Here is a 21,394-nt window from a genome sequence, read left to right as displayed (position 1 = left end):
GTCTCTTTCCAGAAATCATGACCCGGTTACTCAAAATAATCCACAGACCTTGTTGTGAGCAGCTTCATGTAGAAACTATTTTCTTTCGAACAATCCACATCCGCCAACCATATCATTGCGCAGAAGAAAGCGTGCATCTACTCATGACAGTGTGAGATGTTAACATTAATGGCGTTCTCCTCAGCTCAACTGTAATGTTAGTTAGATCAGTGATGCTCGGTGAGCTAGAAATAGATACACGCTTCCTTCTGGGTGATGATACGTTTGGCGAGTGTAGTTTGGTAGAAAGAAATTAGTTCCTACATGAAAGTGCTCACAACAAGATCTGTAAATTATTTTGAGTAACCGGGTCATGATTTCTGGAAAGACACATTACTGTTGAGTTTTTAATTTGTACGTTTTTGGCGCTTTGAGCACCACAAGCAGAATGCCATCTAGTACCATTATATTAGAGAGAAGGCAGACATATTTACAGCCGATATTTCCAACACTGCAACTCAAAAGAATCTACACTGATTAAAAAAACTACAGTTAACAGGAAAAATATGTATTTTTGATTCTGGAGATAGGTTATACTTTAATATCTACAGGGGCAACATTTCCTGCTTTCACTGGGGCAACACAGTTAATTTGAAATACTATACAGTAGTGTCAACTTTCCACATAACCGTCAGTAACATTGGCATGTAATTACTGTTCTCTTGCATGCGTAGTGCAAGTGAAAAATGGCCAAAATGTTGATGGACGATACAGGAAGAGATATATAATTATTGTGTTGATTTTAGCTATAATAATACATCCCAAGAAATAACTATGTTGCTATGAGGTTTGACCCAAGAACCTTCCCTTGTTTTTCCGGGTAAATACAGTAAAACATCAAAGTGACTCATGTATTGGTAATACACACCGAGCATGAAAACATTTTGAACTTCCTGCTAATATTGAGCAGCATCCCCTTTTGTACAATCCATTCTCGCTTCTTTCGAGGCTTAAACTAAATCCTCCTGTAATCCGCCTCCCCCCAAATCTATATCTCCCCCTCTTGATTAAACAGAATTTTCAAGGGTTAGATAAAAAAATGGGATTGTAGCTTTCACCATGACGCTTCATCTTGCCAGGCAATTTCAGAGAAAGTAGCTGAACCTAATGTTTTGTACACTGTGTAATTGCAATTCTTCAACACGTGACTGTTAAGTGGTTGAAATATTTAGTGGCTGGCAGTATTGGATATGTTCAAAACACAAACACAAGGGCATTCATTCTTTTAGCCACTCAAAAGACTCATTCATTCAATTATGCACACAACATTTATAGGCTGCAGTGTTAAATTATGTTGGACATACTCTGCAGCCACTGAAAACCAAGGTCACTCCATTATTAGGACCTCTGGGAAATGGAGAAGTCACATTAGTGCTTGCGATTGCTCCTAAAATCCTGTTCCCTTAAAATCAGCTATAGTGGTCATAAAGTTGTCACAGTAAGTGGAATAAGTCAATAGTTCCAAAAGGAATGACTCGTTCACAGTCGGCCAATGGATCAATTCCAATTTGAGTGCTTTTGCAAAGGCTCTTTCTTCGGCCCATGTTCCAGTGGCAGAGCTGAGAAATAAGCCTTTCCATTTTAGTGGGATTGATGATGGCGGTGCTCAAGCCAACATACAGCTTTCAATTTCATCTATGGGTTAGCAGCACATGAAAGAATTTATAAATGGACAGTGGAGCTGGAGATGTGTCAATACATAACTGATATTATGATATGAGGTGTCAACTGGGATTTGGGTCGTCATGATGGACATCGTGAGGATCTTTTTTTAAGAGACCGGGCCGCCCACCCATCCTTTAGGTTAAAGAAATACGTTGACGTTTTAGGAAATATGATGAGAGGATCGATGCCACTCTCTTATCTATGAGCTCAATATGAAGATGGAGCCCGGAGATGGTTAGCTTAGCACAGACACTGGAAGCAGGGGGAAAGAGCTAGCCTGGCTCTGACTAAAGGTAAAGAAATATTCACTAGTTACTACTCACTAATTTTTCTTGGCTAGGAGTCTTCTCATCTTTGATAGACTCTAACCCTTAAGCCCACTCCAGAAAGACAATGCTCCAATTAAAAAAATAGTCTTACACAGCCTCCCTTCCATTTTACACTTCAGTATTTGGGTTACAAAAATGAGACATAACGTAATTAGTGAGCTTCAGAGGTGCTGGTGGGCAGTTTTTGTTACCTTTGGACAAAGCCACCCTCGCTGTTTCCCCTGTTTGCAATCTTTCTGCTAATCTGAGCATACTGTCTCTACTGCTCCAGCTTCATGTTAATCGTACAGAAACGTTAAAGGACCACACCAGCAGTCATGCCCAAACATCATCATTGCTGTTGGTATGCAATCAAATATATTGTCTGATTTTGTCAACATTAACAAGCTCAGTTGAAAAGTTCTGTTATTGGTATTAGTCGTTTGGTAGAATTAGTTGGTTGAATCCAGTTATTGTCGCAGGTCACAAGGCTTTAAGGTTCATCCTCTCTCTGAAAGACTTCCTCAGTTTGTTCCTCGGTGCGGGAACAGGACCAGGGCCATGACTCGCTCTGATGAAGCCGAGATCACTTGCGGCTTCAGTATGCTGGGTGTGGTGGTTCTGGTGCTCCAGCTGCTGGAGGGGAGGCGCAGGCTGGCTTTGTGGTTGTACGTCGAGGACGCCTAATGGAGCGTTTTTCCGGCTGAGGGCTCCAGCTCCTGCTGCGTTGGTCCGCTGGAGCTGCTGGATGATGGCAGAGAATTTGGCATCCAGAGACGGTCTGCCAGTTTTGGACCTTGTGGCAGGCCGTGAAGTGAAAGTGCCGGTGTTTTCCTTCTCCTGGTATGAGGGAGGAAGAGGTAGATGAAGAGAAGCAGGGAGAGGAGGTCTGGCAGGGCGGCTGGGAGGAGCATAGGGCTGTCTGTCAGAGGGAGGGGGCGGGGCACGGCGCTTCTTGCTACCGATGGATGTAGAGCTGGTGTTGGGGTTGGGGCTTGAGCAAGGGGTGGAGGTTTTGCTTTGGGACAGAACACCTTTCTGCACTACCACTGAATGCGACCCGTCGAACAGAGTGGACCAATTAGGTGCCACCTTCTCCTCTTCGTGACCAATGAGGAAGCGGCCATCTGTCTCCTCGATCTTATTGTGAATCATGTCTGTGATGCTCTCAAACTTTCCAGGTGAGTTTATACCTGCACGTCAAACAAAATGTACAAACATTGAAGGCAAATCTTAAATCAGTTTTTTTTTTCAAATTTAAATAAAACATGATTAAAATGCAGAAACAAATCCTGGAAAACAGTCGGCGAATTACCAACTCTGTCTATCTCACTTCACTCACTCGCTCCAATTACTCTACTCACTGAGGTCATTGTAAACAGAGTCAGCCTGTTTGGTGAGGAAGAGTGATGGTTTCCGTGGTGACACAACTTCAATCTTCATTAGCTGGTTGCAGCAGTGCAGCCACTGGCCTGGTTGTAAACAGAAGGAGAGACACAGATCAAGGTTATACTGTTTTTTTTGCTAAGAAGAGGTTAGCTTAATATATGTGCAGCGACTTTTCTGGTCCAAACTGACTGACAAACATACTCCACTTCCTCTTTATTTAGCTCTGAAACACTCACAACACACACACCTGTTCTGCACACACACATACTTTTTCCATGTACATACAGACCTTTCTGCTGTATATTTACACAGACACAGGCTTACTCTGATCATAGAGGTGCTGGTGGAGAGCATCCAGCCAGTCCTCCAGCTCCTCCCTGGTCTCTGTGGTGAAGACGATGGTCTCGGACCCCTCTGGTGAAGGGTTGATGATAGACAGACTCCTGGATTTCTGGCCTGCTGACTCCTTCTCCATCACACGAATGCGGGTATCCTGAAAAAAACAAAAACAAAAACAACCCACAGATCATAAGCATAAAATGAGTTCCACAGTATACAAATGACAGTGCTTTTCAAGATAGTGCACTAAAAAGGACATAGCTGAAACTGCAGAAAAAATAATTTAGCAGTAAAATGCCAAAGATGCGAGCAGAATCCCAGAACGTGATGTGTACGTTGGTTATAATGCAAATGTTATAATAGCTTTATCTGTATGTTAATGTCTTGTGGGGGCGTGGTTTTGGCAGGTGGTAGGAGGCAGGGTCAGCACTGACGTCACAATTGGGGGTTCGGTGAATGAATTAGCAGCTACTCAGCGTCACCTGGAGGAAACAGGTGAGAGCTGCGGAGGCCTGTGAACTGCACAGAAGACCGTCTGAAGAGGAAAAACACTCAGAAGCTTTTGACACAAACAACCACCATCTCTATACGCCTGCACCTGAACAACGACATCAAGCGCGAGCTAACCGAGGAAACGACGGAGCGACATCCATGATAATGCGGTGGAGTCGCCTGGTCCACGTGAGCTGACCGCGGAGAGCGCGAGCATTGCATTGACAGCGTGAGTATCTTCACGCGACCACACCAGAACACAGAGAGACTGCATTCACTCAGGAGGCTCAGCGAGCAAGTTAAAGTCAGCGATTAAAACAGAAATAATAATGGTGGAAATGACAAGGGTAACAACAATAGTTATTCCTGGTGTTAGGCTACTACCACTTTTTATTTCTTTTGCCTTCTATTTGTCCTGTAAGTGCAACTCCTTCCAGGGTGCCTACAAGTAAACACAAATTAAATTTAAGATTTTTTTGGTGATAATTTTTTATTGCTTTTTCGTGGCAGTATACAAGTTGTAGTATATATATTCAATGCTTTGGGTTTACATATAAAAATAAATTAATTCAAATTTAAGACTTTTAAGAACTTTTTAATATCACTGTGAATTAAATTTAAAACCAAACTTGCAATAGAAGTACACAACAAAAGCGAAAACGTACTCTTTCCCAGTAAACACATTTCAGTTAAAAATGAACAGTAAAGTCAAATGACATTGATGATACTCTGTGGTTACTGCTCAGCAGCTGGCTGGCAAGGCCTTAAATTTAATGATGTGGACTCATTGCATGATCTATATGCATAGAAGGGGCAAAAATAGGCGCATTGCACACATAAAGCTGTTCCCCCACCAAAGTGTTTTACTCCTGTTAAAATAATCTTTCACATAGCGACAACACCAGAAATACTCGTAGTGATGCCACTAAAAAAACATTTAAGACCACCCGTCCCATCTGAATTTAAGACATTTAAAATACCTTAAAGACTTCAATGACTAAATGTGTATTTATGACATTTTAAGACTTTTTAAGGACCTAAGACAGCCCTGTTTTTCCAGTATTGTGTGTTACATTATTTTGCTTCTGTTTTAAATTTGCCAGCAATTTTTAAAAGACCACCTGAGTATTAAAATACAAATGACTGTGGAATATGAAGGTTTGGATTCTGTCTTACCTTGCTAATGGGTACATTCAGAGTGGGCTGCACTTTAGCATCAATTTCTTCCGGGGTGAAGTAACAGGACAAAACGCCGGCACTCAGCACGCAGTAAAGACTGCAACAGCGATAAATCCCCTCCACACTTTGCTGAACATCACCAAAAACAAAAAAACAAAGGAAGTGAAGTATTTAAATCCAGGTACTAGCTATGGAGCTTATGATAACAGCAGTCAACGCACCTTCTGGCTCAAGTAGCCGGTCATCATGCTCTGTGTCATGCAGGCAGGCTGGGCCACCAGCTGGCAGCAGAGGTTGCCATAAAGAGGAAGCCAAGATGACCACTCAGCTGTGAAAATAAAGAGCAGTAGTAAGTAGTAGTTAGCAGTGAATTAACTGCTATAATGTTTATGTAAGGATAAATTCTGTAGTTCTCCTAAAAGTATCCAGCCTGCTGCCCATAACTAAACACCTCTGTGTTCTGAAATTGAAACTTTGAATGATATAAATACTCGTAACTCAGGCTGAATACCAAAATCACTTTTCAGACTCATTTTAAGAACACCTGTCAGGCGAAGTGAAGGTTGAAGTTGTATTTTTGTACAGAAACAAATTTGCTGGTCAAAAAAACCACTGTGCAATCTGCAACAATGTCCGTGCTTGGTGATATTGTATATGTGCATGCTTCTCCCTCCACCTTAAAGCCTCTCAACTCAGTGTATCAAAGCACACTGTGCTTTATTACAGGTGATACATTTCTCACTCACCATTGCATCTTACATGAAAAGATGGGATGGTCCTCCCTGACAAACAGAAGGGAGCAGCATTGTATGTTTATTTATAAGGCTCTACTGCAAAAACTGCCTTGTTACCAATGCTCTCTGGTTGCATTAAACATAGTACTTACAATGTCAGGTCTCAGGACATCTTAACATTAGCTGTACCTCATGTACAGATGCACAATATTTAGTTTTTTCCAATATCCGATATGCTGCTTTAACAACTTATTTGGCCAATAACTGATGCCGATATTGATATATCCACTTTTTTTGCCTACTTAATTTTAGTGATCACCAAGTGTCTTCAGTTGTGGAATTAACATCACATTATGCATATTCTTATCGCGATGGCTCGCCAGCAAATGTTTTCCAATATATGTAATATTCATAGTGCAAAATAATTTCTTCATGTTCACTTTGTCATTTGAGAAAAAAAAATCTGTCTGTGATATCGTCAGAAATTAGCATGTTGGCTGATACTAATGACATGCTGTTATTGTTGTGTATCCCTAACCTCATGATCATACTGAGCGTGGAAGACCAATTTAAATACTATTCTGCATACAAGTCACAATCTTTTTGAGCATTTTAAAAGGTTGTATTTATGCATTTGCAATCACATTTGTAATTGCTTTTATTCGGTGTAATATGTATATTGTGTGTCTGTCTATGTTTCAACTATGTTGTTTTTACACACAGTTCTCTCTTTAAAAGATATTCCGATCTCAACAAGACTACCTGTTAAAATAAAGGATTAAAATTAATAGTTTTAAAAATTGTACCCATTAAATTCATTCCAGTCTTGTATTATAAAGTATAAACCACATCTTTCTATCAGAATATGCACTGTGGATCTGAATACTAATGCACCATGGTGGAAACTCATAGCAAAAGTTTACCCCTAAAATTAGAGCTGATAACAAAAACCCGCCTGAGCACCAACTTCCTTATCCATTTAATCGCTCATGCACGGAAGAAAAGTAATCCAAGGTGAACTTTAATCAAAGGTTATTTTGTTTAATTTCAGCTTTCAATTTTAATGGTGGAAAAATAATGTATCATTACACAGTGCTGATTCAAATCAGGGAGTAAAAAGCTTAATTCCTTCATATCCCCAGATATTACATTTCGCTGCCTTTGCTTCTTACCGTCTTGGAGGACAATGAGGGAGTGAGACTGAAAGCTGCCTTCAGCCTCGGGCAGACACAGAGAAGTGTAGGCCAGCAGGCTGTACTTGGCTCCACTGTTGCAGGTAAAAGCATACACAAACACACACAGGTTAGTGCTCTTTCAACTATACTGCATTGACATATGTTCATTCCTCCTGAGGCTCACTAATAAAAGCTGCATGCTCATCTCTAACCCTAACAATAAATAACAATGAAGACGCATCAATACACAAAGACTCTGACACTTTAACACAAACATGTGTACATACCCTCTAGTATATGGCTTTGTGTAAAATATCTCCTATTTCAAAGGCCTAATGATCCCATTGTTTCTCCTCCCACTGAACAGGTGGTATATATCGCTTACAGATGTTCAGTTTCCGAGAGATTCACTTGATGCCCTAAATGCTGTTAAATGCGCTTTTCCTCAATTAAATACAGGAAGGAACATTAAAAGTGTGCACTTCTTTCCCCAATAAAATACTTAAATTTATTAGCACAGAAAATTCCACGATTGTCCTATAGCTAAACATATCAGTACTCATAGCCCCAAATATTAACCCTTTTTAATACACTGCCAGTGTGATTTAGTGGTGTGAGCCTGCAGCTACACCTTTTGTCCCAGTAAACAAACCATAATCCAGTTTGTTCCCCACTGCAAAAGTGTTAAATAGAGAGCCAAGAGTCTGTGAAGGGTTTTATGGGATAGCACAATACATACACAGGTATGGGGTTGTACTGCAGGAAGGTGTCAGGGTCAGGGCTGTCCAGCAGAGGGCAGAGCTTCTTCCCAGAGCTCCTTCCGAAGGAGCTGCGGAGCTTCTTGGCCAGTTTCTTTGGCGTATTCACCAAGGTGAGCTCTTCTTCGATAGCACAGCTCCACAGCTCCACCTTTAGCTCAAAGTGAGGATCTGCATCTTTACTATAAGAGGATAGAAAAGGTGCTTTAAAAACTGTATACTGCACACACAAAAAAGCTCTCCAAAAGTACAAATACACTGCATATTGGACATATACAATAAATAACTTACAAGATAGTGACTCCCTCAAAGCAAATGTCAGTGACTGATCTGTCCACCACCACCATCTCTGTGTCAAACACCTCAGATCCAATCTGCATCAGACAGAACACCGCCACTCGACGGGAGCCTAATAAATACGAGAAGTGCAGTGTCTTTTAATACAGCATAAAATAACAGGAGGCAAAGCTTAACAGAAGGCATGAATGTTGACACAACAAGGACAAACTTACTCCCTCTGTTGTTAAAGTAGGCTGTATCCCTCCACATTAAAGGAAAACGTAATCCTAAAATCAGTAGAGGTGAAAAAAAGTCAATTATCAAAGCAACTCCTAACTATTCAGGTAATTTTTAAAATGTTCTGTATTTATTTTATGAAAACAACCTCGAAAGGTATGAAAATTGGGCTTAATTTTGTGCTACGTATATATGCTGAAATATTTTGGACAAATGGGAGCAATCTTACCAGACAATGCAATTGTCCCATTACAGGGCACACGGTCATCTGAAACTGGATCTGAAAGTCTGCAATGAGATTTTGAATTTACTGTTACAGTTATTAACAGTTATTAACAATCTGAGTATCAATGCATTCAATTCCCACCTGCCTATGTGCTCTATTGTATCTTGTATATTTGTACATTTTAATGGTGTATTGTTTTATGTGTTTGTACTTACCTTTGCTGTGTTTAGCCAGAGACAAATTTATCTAAATATATTGCAACAAAACAGCACTTCAAAACTAAAACCCTCTTTTCTAAAGAGTGGTGTCTTAAATCCATTTGCTAAGGTTTAAAATATTCATATGCTTAATAAAGGTGTCTGAATGCAGCCCGAGAAAAACTGATGTCAATCCGTGTTTCAATTCATCACTTTATTTTAAAATTTTCTCCATTCTTGTTTCACCAGATTTAATTTCTTAATTGAAGATTAGATTTATAATAAATCACAGTTTGACCTGCATTTATATACTCTGATAATGTGCAGAAACTGAACACCACATTTTGCTGCTATGCAACTTTTACAAGACAAAAGCACCTAGTCTGTTTACCTCATGACTGCTCCCCTCAGGTCCTGCTCCTCTTTCGTCTTCTGCAGCTGTGTGAGATAAGCCTTGATCCTGGCGTTACAGGTCTGCAGGTTCTTGGAAGTGTTAAGAACCTGTTCCCTCTTACTGCATGCCAACAGCAGCTTGTAGGCCCCCTCCCGCATTCGCATCTCAAAGTCAAGCTTTTCTTGTATGTTTGTGTTCTTCTCGGACGAAACGTACAAAGGAGAAACATTCAAAATGACTAAATGAATTAAATTTAAACAAACAGCAGCTTGAAATTCTGTTTTGAATTGTGTTAGTCCATCAAACAATATCCTACAAAATGAGACCAAAGACATGATGAATTAGAGTGAAGCTGCCCTTGAATGTTGTTTTTGGCAAGAGAAAACTCCCTTCTAGTGTATAAGGTGCTACATCACTCACTGTAATGCACATAAATTGTATATACACAACCAAGAACACTTTAAAGGTAAAAAAAACAACTCCTTCCAGCCTCCACAGTGCACTTAACCTTGTGTTGTTTTTTTGGCAAAGATGGAAGAGTTTTTTGCAGCACAAAACAAAAAAAGTAGTCTTTCTGGCACAAACAGAGTGAAAGCTTTCAGAGTCCTTTGTGAATGACAAACATAAGACAACTGAAAATTGCAAGATGTTCAGGAAATTTGATCTTCCGGTGCGACTGGTAGCTACGACAACAATTAATCTGATAATGACACACTGATCTTTAAACATGTCAGACTTGCAGCAGTGAAGCCTTCTTTTCATCACTCAAGAGCAACTTGTGTGGCAGTGTGAGTTGAAATGATGCAGACAGAGTGAAGAGGAGCAGTTGGGAAAAGCACGACTCAGTAGATGGGAGGACATTAACAATAAGTGAATGGCTTAATTTATGTCATGCAATTTAGATGGTAACAGCGCAGTATGGAAATATATGGATGGCATGCTGCAAACAACAAATACACTATGACAAAGATAAGGTTCTAACGAACATATTTATACCCTAAATTCTGTATGATGATGTCTGATCTGGTCTAAAAGCATGTTATACTAAATTTGAAATAACACCATTTCAATTTAGTATGAAAATGGTTCAGTAAAGTTCAGATGTACATGCAGAGTTTTAGGAAAACAGACATCACCATTCTCCTTGTTACAAACTAGAATATGCACCTGTAACTTCTTAGAAATCTGTCGTATGTACAACATATTCATATCCTCTACTATCTGCAGAGTGTCATTCAGGAGACTTGGGCATCGTTTCATGCTTTTGGTCTGCAATGACATTAGTTTGAGGGATGTTAGGGCAAAGAAAAGAGCATTATTTCAGCACATGCTTAGCAACATTCAACAATGCAGAGAGTACACGGCTCATTAAATGGTGTTTCCAGCCTGTTAGTGCAAGCACCAACCTCTGAGGTTATGGTTAGGGACTGTTCGTTATTTATAAGGAAGGAGGGGGTGGTGCAAAATTCACATTAAAAAGCACTGGGGAGGGACCTAAAACTTTAAATGGTAGTATTTTGTAAAAATAATAACAATAATGATATACGTATAAGATAGACAGACAGGACTTATATAGTGCTTTTATAAGTACTCAGAAACGCTTACACCTAACCTCTGAATCCTAAATGCTGCAAACAGGTTAGAAAGACATATTTTCTTTAAATATCTGCAAAGTCACACCATATATCATGGCTAGGAATTGTAAAAACAGAAACAAAATTTCCAACAAACCTTTAGCACATTATTTTAAGGAGGATTTGCATTTTGCCTAACAACTTAAGTGTTTGTTTTGGTGATAACTAAGGGGCGCACTGTTAGCTAATAGCATCAGCTCCAATACTGCCTACATTTGGTGTGAATACAAAAAAGTTATTTTTGGTGAAGGGAGGGTGATTGATTAGGGGGAAAAAAACACTTATAGCTTCAAATCTAGATAAAAAGAAACAAGTCACATCCCAGCCATCCCCTCCTCTGATACAGTACAGTCCCTGCTTTGGATCAGGTTTAGATCTACACAACGAGGGCAACTCCCGTATTGAATAACTGGCCGATCCAGCTAGCTTTGTCCCAGAGAACTGAAACCCAGTGTGTGTTAACGTTTAAGACAGGCGTTAAAAAAGTGCCATTATTTACAACTTAACTGAGCACAGCCTACGTAGTAAGTCGTTTATTACTGAATTATTGCCAGTGTGTATTTACGTTAGTATCGCTGCACTTTGGACTCCGCATCAACTGAAATGTCATTCAGATTCATTGTTAACGGCAAATACACACACACACACGATCACGGCGTAACGTTAATCCCCCGTACCTCTGTTTGCAGGAATAAAGCACTCTGTCGGATTTTCTTCCGTTTAATCTCCATCGCCACCGCTGAACCGGCCGATAGTAACGACCCGGAGGAGCTGCCGTTTCTCTTGGAAGTTTGAACGTCCCGCTGGTCGTCCATGTTGACCGTCCATTCGCTGGAATCAGCACGAGCAGCAAATTCCTGCTCCAACTGCCGACGCCCCTCCAACGGACGGGGCGGTTCGATTTGTGACACCGCAACTGCCGCCATGAAGATATTGTCAGGTAAATACACAAATAAGTCGATTCACAGGATCAATGAATCCCCACTATCAATTATTAAACTCTTTTAGAAATATTAGAAATGTAATTCAAATCAAGAATCACGTCGGACGTTACACATGATGTTTAAAATATTGATAATGACTGAAATGACTTAAACTTAAGGACATTACCAGTGTTGTATAAAAAGACAACCATAGCGAAATAGCACACAATAACTTAAATAACTACATGTTATAAAAGTACACATGATCTTCTCTACAGTTCGAAAGTAAATGTCATACAGACGCTCCGCCTTCCCCGCCGGTAGGTCAAAATGAATAACACCGAGCGCTTTCACGCCAACAGAATGGGGGCGTAATTGCGTCATTGTCCCAGACAAAAACAGGCGTGCACCGTTTTGGATTTTGAATTTTTTTTAGACGGTAAATTAAATATATATGATGTTTTAGACGATCATTTTTTGTGGAAATATGCGCTTAAAATAGTAGTTTAAGTAAATAAATAAAAACAATGAAAATCTTATAAGTAATTTCTGGCAGCATATAAAACGTTTAATTCTCAGTTTTGTAGAAACAATGAATAGGCATCTGTAGCTAAGTGTAAATAAACCGTTTTAATGATCCCTAAATGCACGAATAATATCTCTTTGTGAGTATGTTTTAATAAGCGTCAATGTATTACAAAAATATATAGTAATAAATGGGGGGTGAAATGTAATATCAGTAAAAAGTTGTTGCAGCAAAATCAGCAAAATTAAATGTGATTCTTTTATGTTCTTGTATTGCAACATCCTCATTGAGGTCGTTTCCGTAGTTGTTTTGTTCCAGGGAATCCTTGCTCGTTTGAGCTGCGCATCGTGCTGCAGGCACAGCCCTTTTCAGCAGCAAATATAATACTGCCAGCTGCGCAGCCCAGCTGATGGTCCAGTCACAAAAGACCCTGAAACGTGACCAGGGAGTCCAGGAAACCCGCCCACCCGGTTCTGGCTGACATGGGCTTCTGGACGCGTTGGAAGCATCCATGGTTGGAAGTGTAGACGCAGGCGCTGCTGAGGATGAACTGTGTTATGTCAAGTTAGACCGAGTTAACCAGAGACAAAACATAAAGCTCCGGAGTTACGATTCTGCTTTCAAAATTAAAGGGTGGATTTCTGAAAATTAAATTGAGATGCATATGTAATCCTGTGATCCGGTCTGCAAACAGTGATGTCAGCTGCATTGCCATCTGGCAGTTTTCTTTACCATACGTTGTATACAACAGGGATTTATTAAAGTCCAATGTTTATGTCAGCTGAAAACCATATGAATAAGTTTAACTTCAGTTCTGGTAGCCTTTTGAAGTGGAAATTCACAGCTTGACCAAACTATTTCCTGAGTCATAGTTATTACAGATTTATCTAGTCTTTGAATAATGATTGTGACAAATGGAAAATGGATGACAACAATGTACTTTCGCAAAGTTACACTCACAGCATATTTGATCTTGACCCTGTTTAACAGAAGGACAGAGAAACATTAACCCGGTTTTTACAGTGTGTTTTATGTTAAAAAGATGTGATAGATTTTCATAAATAATCTTAAAAATCTGCACAGAGTTGTAGAAGCTATGTAAACACTGTTTATATGACAAGTGTTCATGGCAAAAATGTGGTTCACATAAAGCTTAAATGTTTTCCATTTAGATAGAGGAATTAAGACACCCATCTTCATTATGATGAAATAAAGAAAATAAGTGTTGTTTTATTAAACATTTTTATTTTCATCTTCTTTATAAAACATCAGGACAGAGCTAACTATTTTAATAGTTTTATCATTAGTATGGTGCAATGTAATATGTTTTGTTTCAGTTGTGGTGGGATTAGGGGTGCTGTAGCTCCTCAGAAAAGCCTCGTACAATTATGTATTTGTGGGGATTTACTGTGAAGTGAGTCAGTAGCCAATTAGAATCAGCTTTATTGGATACACATACAAATAATTTGACTATGGTTTTAAATTGCTCTCTATATTTACACAGTTTCAAGAACATTTTATAGCTAAATCAATAGAACATACAACTAAAAAAGACAAAGATAACTTAAAATAAAACTTATAACTATAATGTACATGGATGAAACAGTGATCTGAAAGAGAGAGCCTGCACATATATTGAGATATTAAGACTTTGTAATAAGACAGAGCAGGTAGGCAATAAAAAGATAATAATCATGATACAAAATAAAAAATAATATTGTTTTGTCCTGATTTTTCCATGTGTTAATCTCTCCCCACAGATTTAGGGAAGGCGAACTACATTTTCCCTAAATCTGCAATCACATGATTCATTGTGCATATGGTTGCCTAGAAACAGTCTGTCACTTGAAGGCTTAGGGGATACATCACTCAAATCTCTGCATAGTGCTCGCTCTGATTTTATTCTGAAAGTAAGAATCGGAAGTAATGTGTACATTTCCGCCGCTTTGACGCTCCTCTCAGGATGTTGGTCCGCTCGCCGCTATTTTGCAGGAGACGCGTTATTGCTGAGCAACGGAGGGAGAGAAGGCCGACTCACGGAGCCAGACTGAACTGCAGCAGCGGCGGCAGGGCTGGGCTCCACACACACACACACACACCCTCAAGAGAAACACACACCAGAAAGGAAAAGGGTGAGTTCACTTTTATTTAGCGAAATGTACAACACAATGCTAACGGTCAGCTTTTAAGCTAGGTGGGCGACCGTGAGAAGTTTGGAGGAAAAAAATGGAAAGAGTCGGTTTTCTGCTTTTGTGCTGACCGTCTATTGATGCCAATGTGGGTTTTCAGTGTTGATACAAGGTGACATGGCAGATTTTGGAGCTTTTTGCGTAAAAAAACAAACTAGCTAGATCCAGATTTTAGTATTAAATGTAACAAACACGCCTGGGAAATACCCTGTTGTTGTGCTTATAACGGCTAAACACACTGGTCCCTGTTGGCTAACTGGATGGCTACTGTTGTCGGCAGCAGCATGACCAGCATGCCCTGCTCCGCCTTTGTAAAGCCACACAGCCTCGCCACTTAGCTGCCTCCATAAAAACACCGGCCACATATGCCCTCTATCCTACTATTATTTATTATTAAATTGTTTTTCTTCTATAAGTTGCATCCCCCTGTGACCGCACGGATGCTAACGAGACAGGATGTACATCAATGAAGGTCGGTTACAGTGGACGCTTTGTTTATCTCATTGGAAACATAACATGATAACATCGGGGTCTTCTTTGAGTCTATTTATATTGGCGCACGGCTAGATTATACAAGTAAATATTTTTTATATGAAATGTGGCTGCAAAGTGTGTCCCGATGTCGGACCCCCGTCCTCTCCTTCTGTGAGGAGGCTTTGTTTTCGTGGGGCAGATGTAGCTGGCCTACATGCATCCGCTCTCTTTGTGTTGAGTTTGATTTTTGCTGTCATTATCATATAAGATTTAAAACTTGGAAAACTGCAAAATATGTGTTTTAAGTGCATTTATAGCATCTTCTATGCTGATGTGTCTCATCATACACTGACAAAGATCTTAAGATGCTTTATTTGTGTGCCTCCCACAATCAAATAGATGCCAAATTGTGTTATAATTGTCAAATTATCAGGTACTGGACTACTGGAAAGAGTTGGGTTCAATTGCTAGAGGCATATGCATGACAAATACCAAAGTTACAAAACATTTTGAGCATTTGAAACATAGACTTATATTCATGGCAGCAGCAGACTGATTGTATGTATGCATCTTGATCATTTATCTTATTTGCATCTAACGGTGCTGAAGATACTAGTGGAGACTGCATGTATCTCAGGATGGGGTTTATAACTCAATTCCATTGTGTGCATACTGGACTGATGTGCTCTTGAACAGCCATACAGCTATGGACTTAGTCTTGTTAGTCTCCTCCTCCTCCTCCCTTAGCTGTAAGAATTCAAATTTCTTGGGTTTGAGCCATAAATTGTGCAGATAATACCATCCAGTCCAGCTTTGCCCCATTCCTTTTTCCTTTCCTTTCTCCCTTTCACTCTGCCATTTTTCCGCCTCCTTCCTGTCGTGTCCGCAAATGTGGTTGCCGGCAGGCTGGTTGGCTCTACAGGCAGTTGCATTTTTAAAAACTGTGTCAGTGTCACAGGACGGTTGCTGCACTCTCAGAGAGGAAGCAGCAGCAGTGTCCCAACTAGACTGCAGCCCAGCCTGTCTTCATACGTGTCCATTTGCGCAGTTACAATGCAGATGATATAACACAATGTGAATGAATAGAAAAGGTTTTTTTTATATTAGTTGAAGTTTTCTAGTGTTGTTCTGTTTGTCATTTAATAAACTGGAAACCTCAGCAACATATAAATTCCTACAGTTGCCAAGCTGTCAGTGCTGACTGGGCACTTTGCACGGTAAATTGATGGTATTCGTCCTCTATGTCAGAGGTGTCCAAAAATGTTTAAATTGGGGCCCAGATTAGTTAATGTGAAAATATGTGGGGGGCAGCTGCCTCTCAAATAATACAGAATATTTTTTTAAAAAATCACATACAAATGACACAAACACAACTATTTCATCTTTACGTTAAAAAAATGTATTCAATTTTCCACTGCTCCTGAAAGTGATGGCCCTCGTTGTTGACTTTACGCTTCTTTGCTGTGGCCATGTATACTACCTTGCAGGAAATATCTACCATTAGGTAATTGTTTGTTCATCTATTTATGGAAACATTAGTTTTGACTACATATCTCCGATTTGGTGCATGTCTACAACTGTATGATCATCCTGCCATTGTAAGGTGAATGAAAATAAATGCAAAGTGATCTTGCTTGATGAACCAATATTGTGTTAATCATGTAGTATATTTTAAAAGACAAGCTGAGGGCTGTTTAAAATTGGTGTGAGGGCCACAATTGCCCCCCGGGCTGGACTTCGGACATGACTGCTCATTGCTCAATGTCACCCTTCTTGGATTACTTACTACTTAAAGTGTCTCTGGTTCAGTATAATTCTTAAAATGACCTGTTAGCCAATGAGCAGTGTTTACATGTACAGTAAGTCTTTCCATCAATAATATGAACCTATTTTCTGTTCCAGTCTATAGTTGGGATTGGGGACTTTGTTGTCCGGCCTGCCCATGGCCATTGTGTATAGTAGGAAGTTTAGGAAGTGAGTTCATTTTACTTCAGTGTTCAGGGAGTTCTGTTTGTGACTGAAAACAGCCTACCCCGGAACTTAATATTATAATGTACTTCAGTCTTTTTACATGTTTTAAAGTGTTTTTGTACCAGGTTGTCTGCAGCTAAAAATAGCAGTGAATCTCAGTTCTGTAATCTGCCAGAGTAGAAACTTTTAAAAGGGTTATGAGAGTCAGATAGCTTTGCCTGGTGAAACTCCGGCTTGTGTGCAGACTCACAGAGACAAATAAGGGAGGTGAATAAAATAGTCTGTGGCAAGAAAAGGGTGAGACAGGATAGCAGTGCATAAAACAAGAAAAACACATGAAGCAATTTATACACATGATCATCAGCCTCTCCCTTGTTATGGAACATGAAGGGCGTGTGTAGTTTTTTTTTTACTTCCCATAATGAAAAATAAAACATAGTGACATTCACATCTGTTTTGGGGTGTAACGTACTCCCCTCTGAGATTCTGGTATTTTGTGCTTCTCTCCACTGCAGATATTGATCTCGTATATGGGCAGGTCCATTCCTATCTCTCTCTCTGCCAGGCTCACTCTGATTGTCCTGTTATGCTAACATTGATGTTTTTTTTCTCCTAAGTGCCAGTGTGGATTTCAGTGTGAGGGAGTTCACTATTTTTGTCTGCTGCTGAGGCTATTGCTGTGGGCAGCATAACTGCTGGTGTCATAATCAACGTGGCAGGGTGGCCAAATCCTAATGTTGCTGTTAAAGGGCCAGGGGTCAGTCATTATCTGCTCAGCAGGGGCCAAACAGGGACAGAAGGGCTCTCACCAGAGCAAACCTACAGTATACCTCACACATTGTGTACTTTGGCTTCTGTCTGAAAAATATATTAAGTATTGTATCTCAGTATTTTGCATGTCAATATTCTATCAATGCACAGGCACCAAATATTGTTTTTTAAAATTATATAAATGATTAATATTACAAACACAAACTTAAACATTTGGTAGCCTATTAGATTGATAATATCAACTGCTTTTTCAGTGTATGAAATGATTGAAGTGAGATAAAGACTCTGAAAATATTATCTTATTAGACTGAACAGATGTGGACAGAGTTATCCATTATTTTCATTTGAAAAAAGTTAAGTCACAATATATTTTATTGCAATAATCAGCAAAACTCGGTGCAAAACATTTAAAATTGCAGTTATATTGTTTTGTGTCTTAAGTATTGTGATAATATAATATATTGGGAACTCTGGTGATTCACATTCTTACTCATATGACGGCATCGTGCCAAAATATTGCAGAGGGTAATTATAATAATAACCCAGTTCAAATTTTTCAGAATAACTTCAATTAGATTTCGGATATATATCGTATGAAATATTTTATTGAATTAATCTAAGCAGAAGATTTTAAGAGAGCTGAAACTAAGATTTATAATGGATTAATCTGCCGAATCTTTTTATTTATTGTATGGTCTATAAAATGGCAGATAATAGGAAAAAAAGGGGTCATCGTGGTTTCCTTAAAGCCTAGTTTACATCTTCAAATCACTTTTTCTGTTGCACCAACAGTCCAAAAACTCAGATATCCAATTTTAAGTGATATAAAGCAGAGAAAGTAGCAAATTGCAGGAGATCGAACCAGTTGTTTTGTTTTTTTTTGCTTTAAACTTTCTTCATCGACTAATTTTTACTGCTCTAGTATAATTCAATATTTAATACTCCAACATTTTGATGGTTAATTAACATTTGCATATTAGTGTACATCTTCTGCTCTCATGCCCCACTGAGGAATCTGCCTCCAGAAATGACTGTATTTCAGTATATTCTTTGAAAAATGTTCTGCACACATGCATCGGAGAATGAATTACATGCACTGAAAAAGACTATGCTGCAGGGCATGTGTTTCATTAATTCTCTTGGATTATTAATAATCTATTTTTTATTATCTCTTTATCAGTTTGAGCTTGCTCGGAGGCTGGTTTTCATCCTTTAGACTCCACAAGAATAATCACTTTACTTTCTCCGATAACGCTGAAGGGCAGGCTGTGTGTCTGTGTTTGAAATGTAAATGTCTATATGTAGGTCTGTAGGTCATGTGGAACACCGGGGTCACCGAGCATGTGGTGGGCTTATGTCTTACAGCCAGGGGTGTGCTGGGGTGTGTGTGGTAAAAACAATGGAGCAGGCTGGACGGATGCTGGCTGTGGAGGTGTTTGCTTGTTTGTTCCTCTCGCCAACTGCTCATGTGATGCGTGTGGCCGCTTTTCTGCACCATATGGTCTTTTCTGATGCATGGGATGTTTTTTTCATCCACATGCTGCATGTACAAACCACATTAACACACATAAAGCCTTACATCCACATGCACACTCAAGTTTCTGCAGGTGCTATACTGACACCAAAATGATTTATTATCATCCTGCATAGTGCTATGGTCCTGTCATTAGAGATTAATGCGGGTGTAGAGTCTTTATCTGGTTGCATAAATTATAAACTATGGAAAATGTATTGTTCAATAGATTCAATTATTTCTCTTTTGGTATTTGCACATTTTTTTCATCATATGCATTTAGGGCTTTTGATCTTACTCCAATCACATGGTCCAGATTTACAAAATCATGGGGGAAGCATGACCCACTTAGTGAAATTTGGATATCTTCCTTTTGCATTTGATATAACTGTGTTGTTGGATATGTACATGGCAGAACAGGAGAAAAAATGGCAAAAGGATGCATCACTTTGTATGTGTTTCTTCATATGTATGTCAGCGTTTTTGCATCCTCACATATCCAAACAGTTTTTGGAAACTGGTGAAGCATCCTTGGCTGGGACTTACACAGTCACTTACTAAGCCTTTACGGTGACAAACCCAAGTAACAGACATGCTTATCATAGATTTTAGCCTCCAGTTCTAGTTGAGGTTTTCTCGGAGGTCCCTTAAAAAGAATATGGCAAGTGAGTGTTTTGCTCTTTGCCAAGAATTCTTCATTTATGAGGAGAGGTAAAGTAGGCCAACTTGATTCAAACGTCAAATGAAATCACAGACTTAAAGACTGATATCCCTGGAGCAGCCATGGTGTGCTCCTTCGTGCACTCTCAATTTTAGACCAAGAACATTTTATATACTGTATTATTTAAGTGCATCAGACAAAACTTTTGTGATTGACTGGCTGCCCCGTAGAGCATTTAAGTGTCATGTGACATTATCGTCACATACATGCATGCACAATCCATTTCCAGAATGGTGCATTAAAAGACTTTTACTATTAATACAATAGTGTGTCAGACTATGGTTGTGAAACAATAAACTCCCATGAAACTGTATTGCTCACAGGTAATCAAGGAAGATTTTAAAACAGAATAAATATGATTTTATAAAAGTTTTATACAGAGAGAGACACAAAATATAGCTAATTTAACAAACTTTTGATTCAGTGATGTGGTATAGGCCTAATTATTATCCGCATTGTTGAAAAAGCCCACTCTCGCTTTTTGTCTGAAGTTTAGAGAGGAACAATTGATTGTTTACTCCTCTACTGTACACCTTTATGTCTGTAAATCTACAGTAGACTCATGAGGGACTAGAAAAAGCCTTTTGTCTGTCTGTTTGTCCAGAGGTTGCTCAGGTGTCTCATCCTGAATCTGTTGCCTGTTATGTTCTTTATGCCCCTCAGGTTCTACAGGCGTCTTTTCTCCCTCACACCTCCAGGGTTGTAAGACCAATTCGGTCTCCATTGACTACTCCTTATTGACTTACTGACCTTGCATCAGCATTTTCAAGGGAATAGGCTGCTGCTATTCTATTTGTCTTGACCTTTAGTGTACTTCCTTTTTATTGTTTTTGGTTATACCTCAGAGGTGCTGTCTAGCACCACATACAGCTCTTTTCTCTTTGTATCTGTAGCTGAAAAGCTGCATTATTGATAAATTTAAGTTCTTACATAAAAGTTTTAATCTACAAGAGGTATGTTTTCTAGTTTTGGCAACATCTTTGGAACTAAGCTGCCTTTGCTGTGGTGTTTTTGCACATCACTTCCAAGAAATCACTTTGCAGTGAGTCAGTATCATGATCCTCTCAGATTTTCGTGTAGAGTTTGATTTAATCCTTGTTTCTTTTTCTGTTCCGCCGAGAAGTGGGCTATCACTGCTCGAGCTCCTGAGTGCTATTTATATCAGGACAATCAGTTTTTGCTGCTGTTGTAAACATTAAATGCATCACCTCCTGCCTGTCTTCTCTCCTGGGAAAGACCAATCAGACATGGAATTTGAGAG

At 39.4% G+C, this 21,394-nt stretch overlaps 2 protein-coding genes and 1 long non-coding RNA gene across 5 annotated transcripts in view; 2 read left to right on the top strand and 1 right to left on the bottom strand.

Moving 5' to 3' along the window:
* Positions 1-402: 402 nt before the first annotated feature.
* On the bottom strand, positions 403-11,920 carry rtkn2 (rhotekin 2). The gene is made up of 12 exons (XM_042501573.2): positions 11,723-11,920; positions 9,409-9,608; positions 8,824-8,882; positions 8,591-8,644; positions 8,370-8,487; positions 8,060-8,260; positions 7,318-7,412; positions 5,633-5,739; positions 5,409-5,540; positions 3,726-3,894; positions 3,377-3,484; positions 403-3,205 (listed from the first exon to the last, which is right to left on the bottom strand). Exons 1-12 carry the CDS (start codon positions 11,858-11,860, stop codon positions 2,496-2,498), a joined length of 2,091 nt encoding a protein of 696 aa, XP_042357507.2. The 5' UTR covers positions 11,861-11,920; the 3' UTR covers positions 403-2,495.
* On the top strand, positions 4,197-14,225 carry LOC121954229 (uncharacterized). 2 transcript variants are annotated; one of them, XR_015778512.1, is made up of 5 exons: positions 4,197-4,461; positions 5,676-5,760; positions 7,288-7,421; positions 11,735-11,985; positions 12,799-14,225. It is a non-coding gene; the product is annotated as an uncharacterized LOC121954229 (long non-coding RNA). The 2 variants fall into 2 exon arrangements; XR_006106555.2 differs by lacking the exon at positions 5,676-5,760 and having other exon boundaries at positions 4,200-4,461.
* A 245-nt stretch (positions 14,226-14,470) lies between these two features.
* Positions 14,471-21,394, top strand: part of cep170aa (centrosomal protein 170Aa) — a 50,368-nt gene continuing 43,444 nt past the window's right edge. For both annotated transcript variants that reach the window (XM_088086562.1, XM_088086561.1), the window contains exon 1: positions 14,471-14,626. The gene's annotated coding sequence lies outside the window, so the exon portion shown is untranslated. The remainder of the gene's footprint in view (positions 14,627-21,394) is intronic.

Source organism: Plectropomus leopardus, chromosome 13 (genome assembly GCF_026936395.1).
Source record: "Plectropomus leopardus strain MGB_pleo_1.0 chromosome 13, ASM2693639v1, whole genome shotgun sequence".
NCBI classification, from domain to species: Eukaryota; Metazoa; Chordata; class Actinopteri; order Perciformes; family Serranidae; genus Plectropomus; species Plectropomus leopardus.
This window is presented reverse-complemented; position numbering and strand designations above follow the sequence as displayed.

Bases quoted from the DNA above. Each gene is read 5' to 3' on its own strand.
- rtkn2 (XM_042501573.2), bottom strand. From the start codon at position 11,860: ATGGACGACCAGCGGGACGTTCAAACTTCCAAGAGAAACGGCAGCTCC. The intron at 9,609-11,722 runs GTACGGGGGATT...TCGTCCGAGAAG, and splicing joins CTTTATTCCTGCAAACAGAG to AACACAAACATACAAGAAAA. The intron at 8,645-8,823 runs GTAAGATTGCTC...TACTGATTTTAG, and splicing joins TGGGACAATTGCATTGTCTG to GATTACGTTTTCCTTTAATG.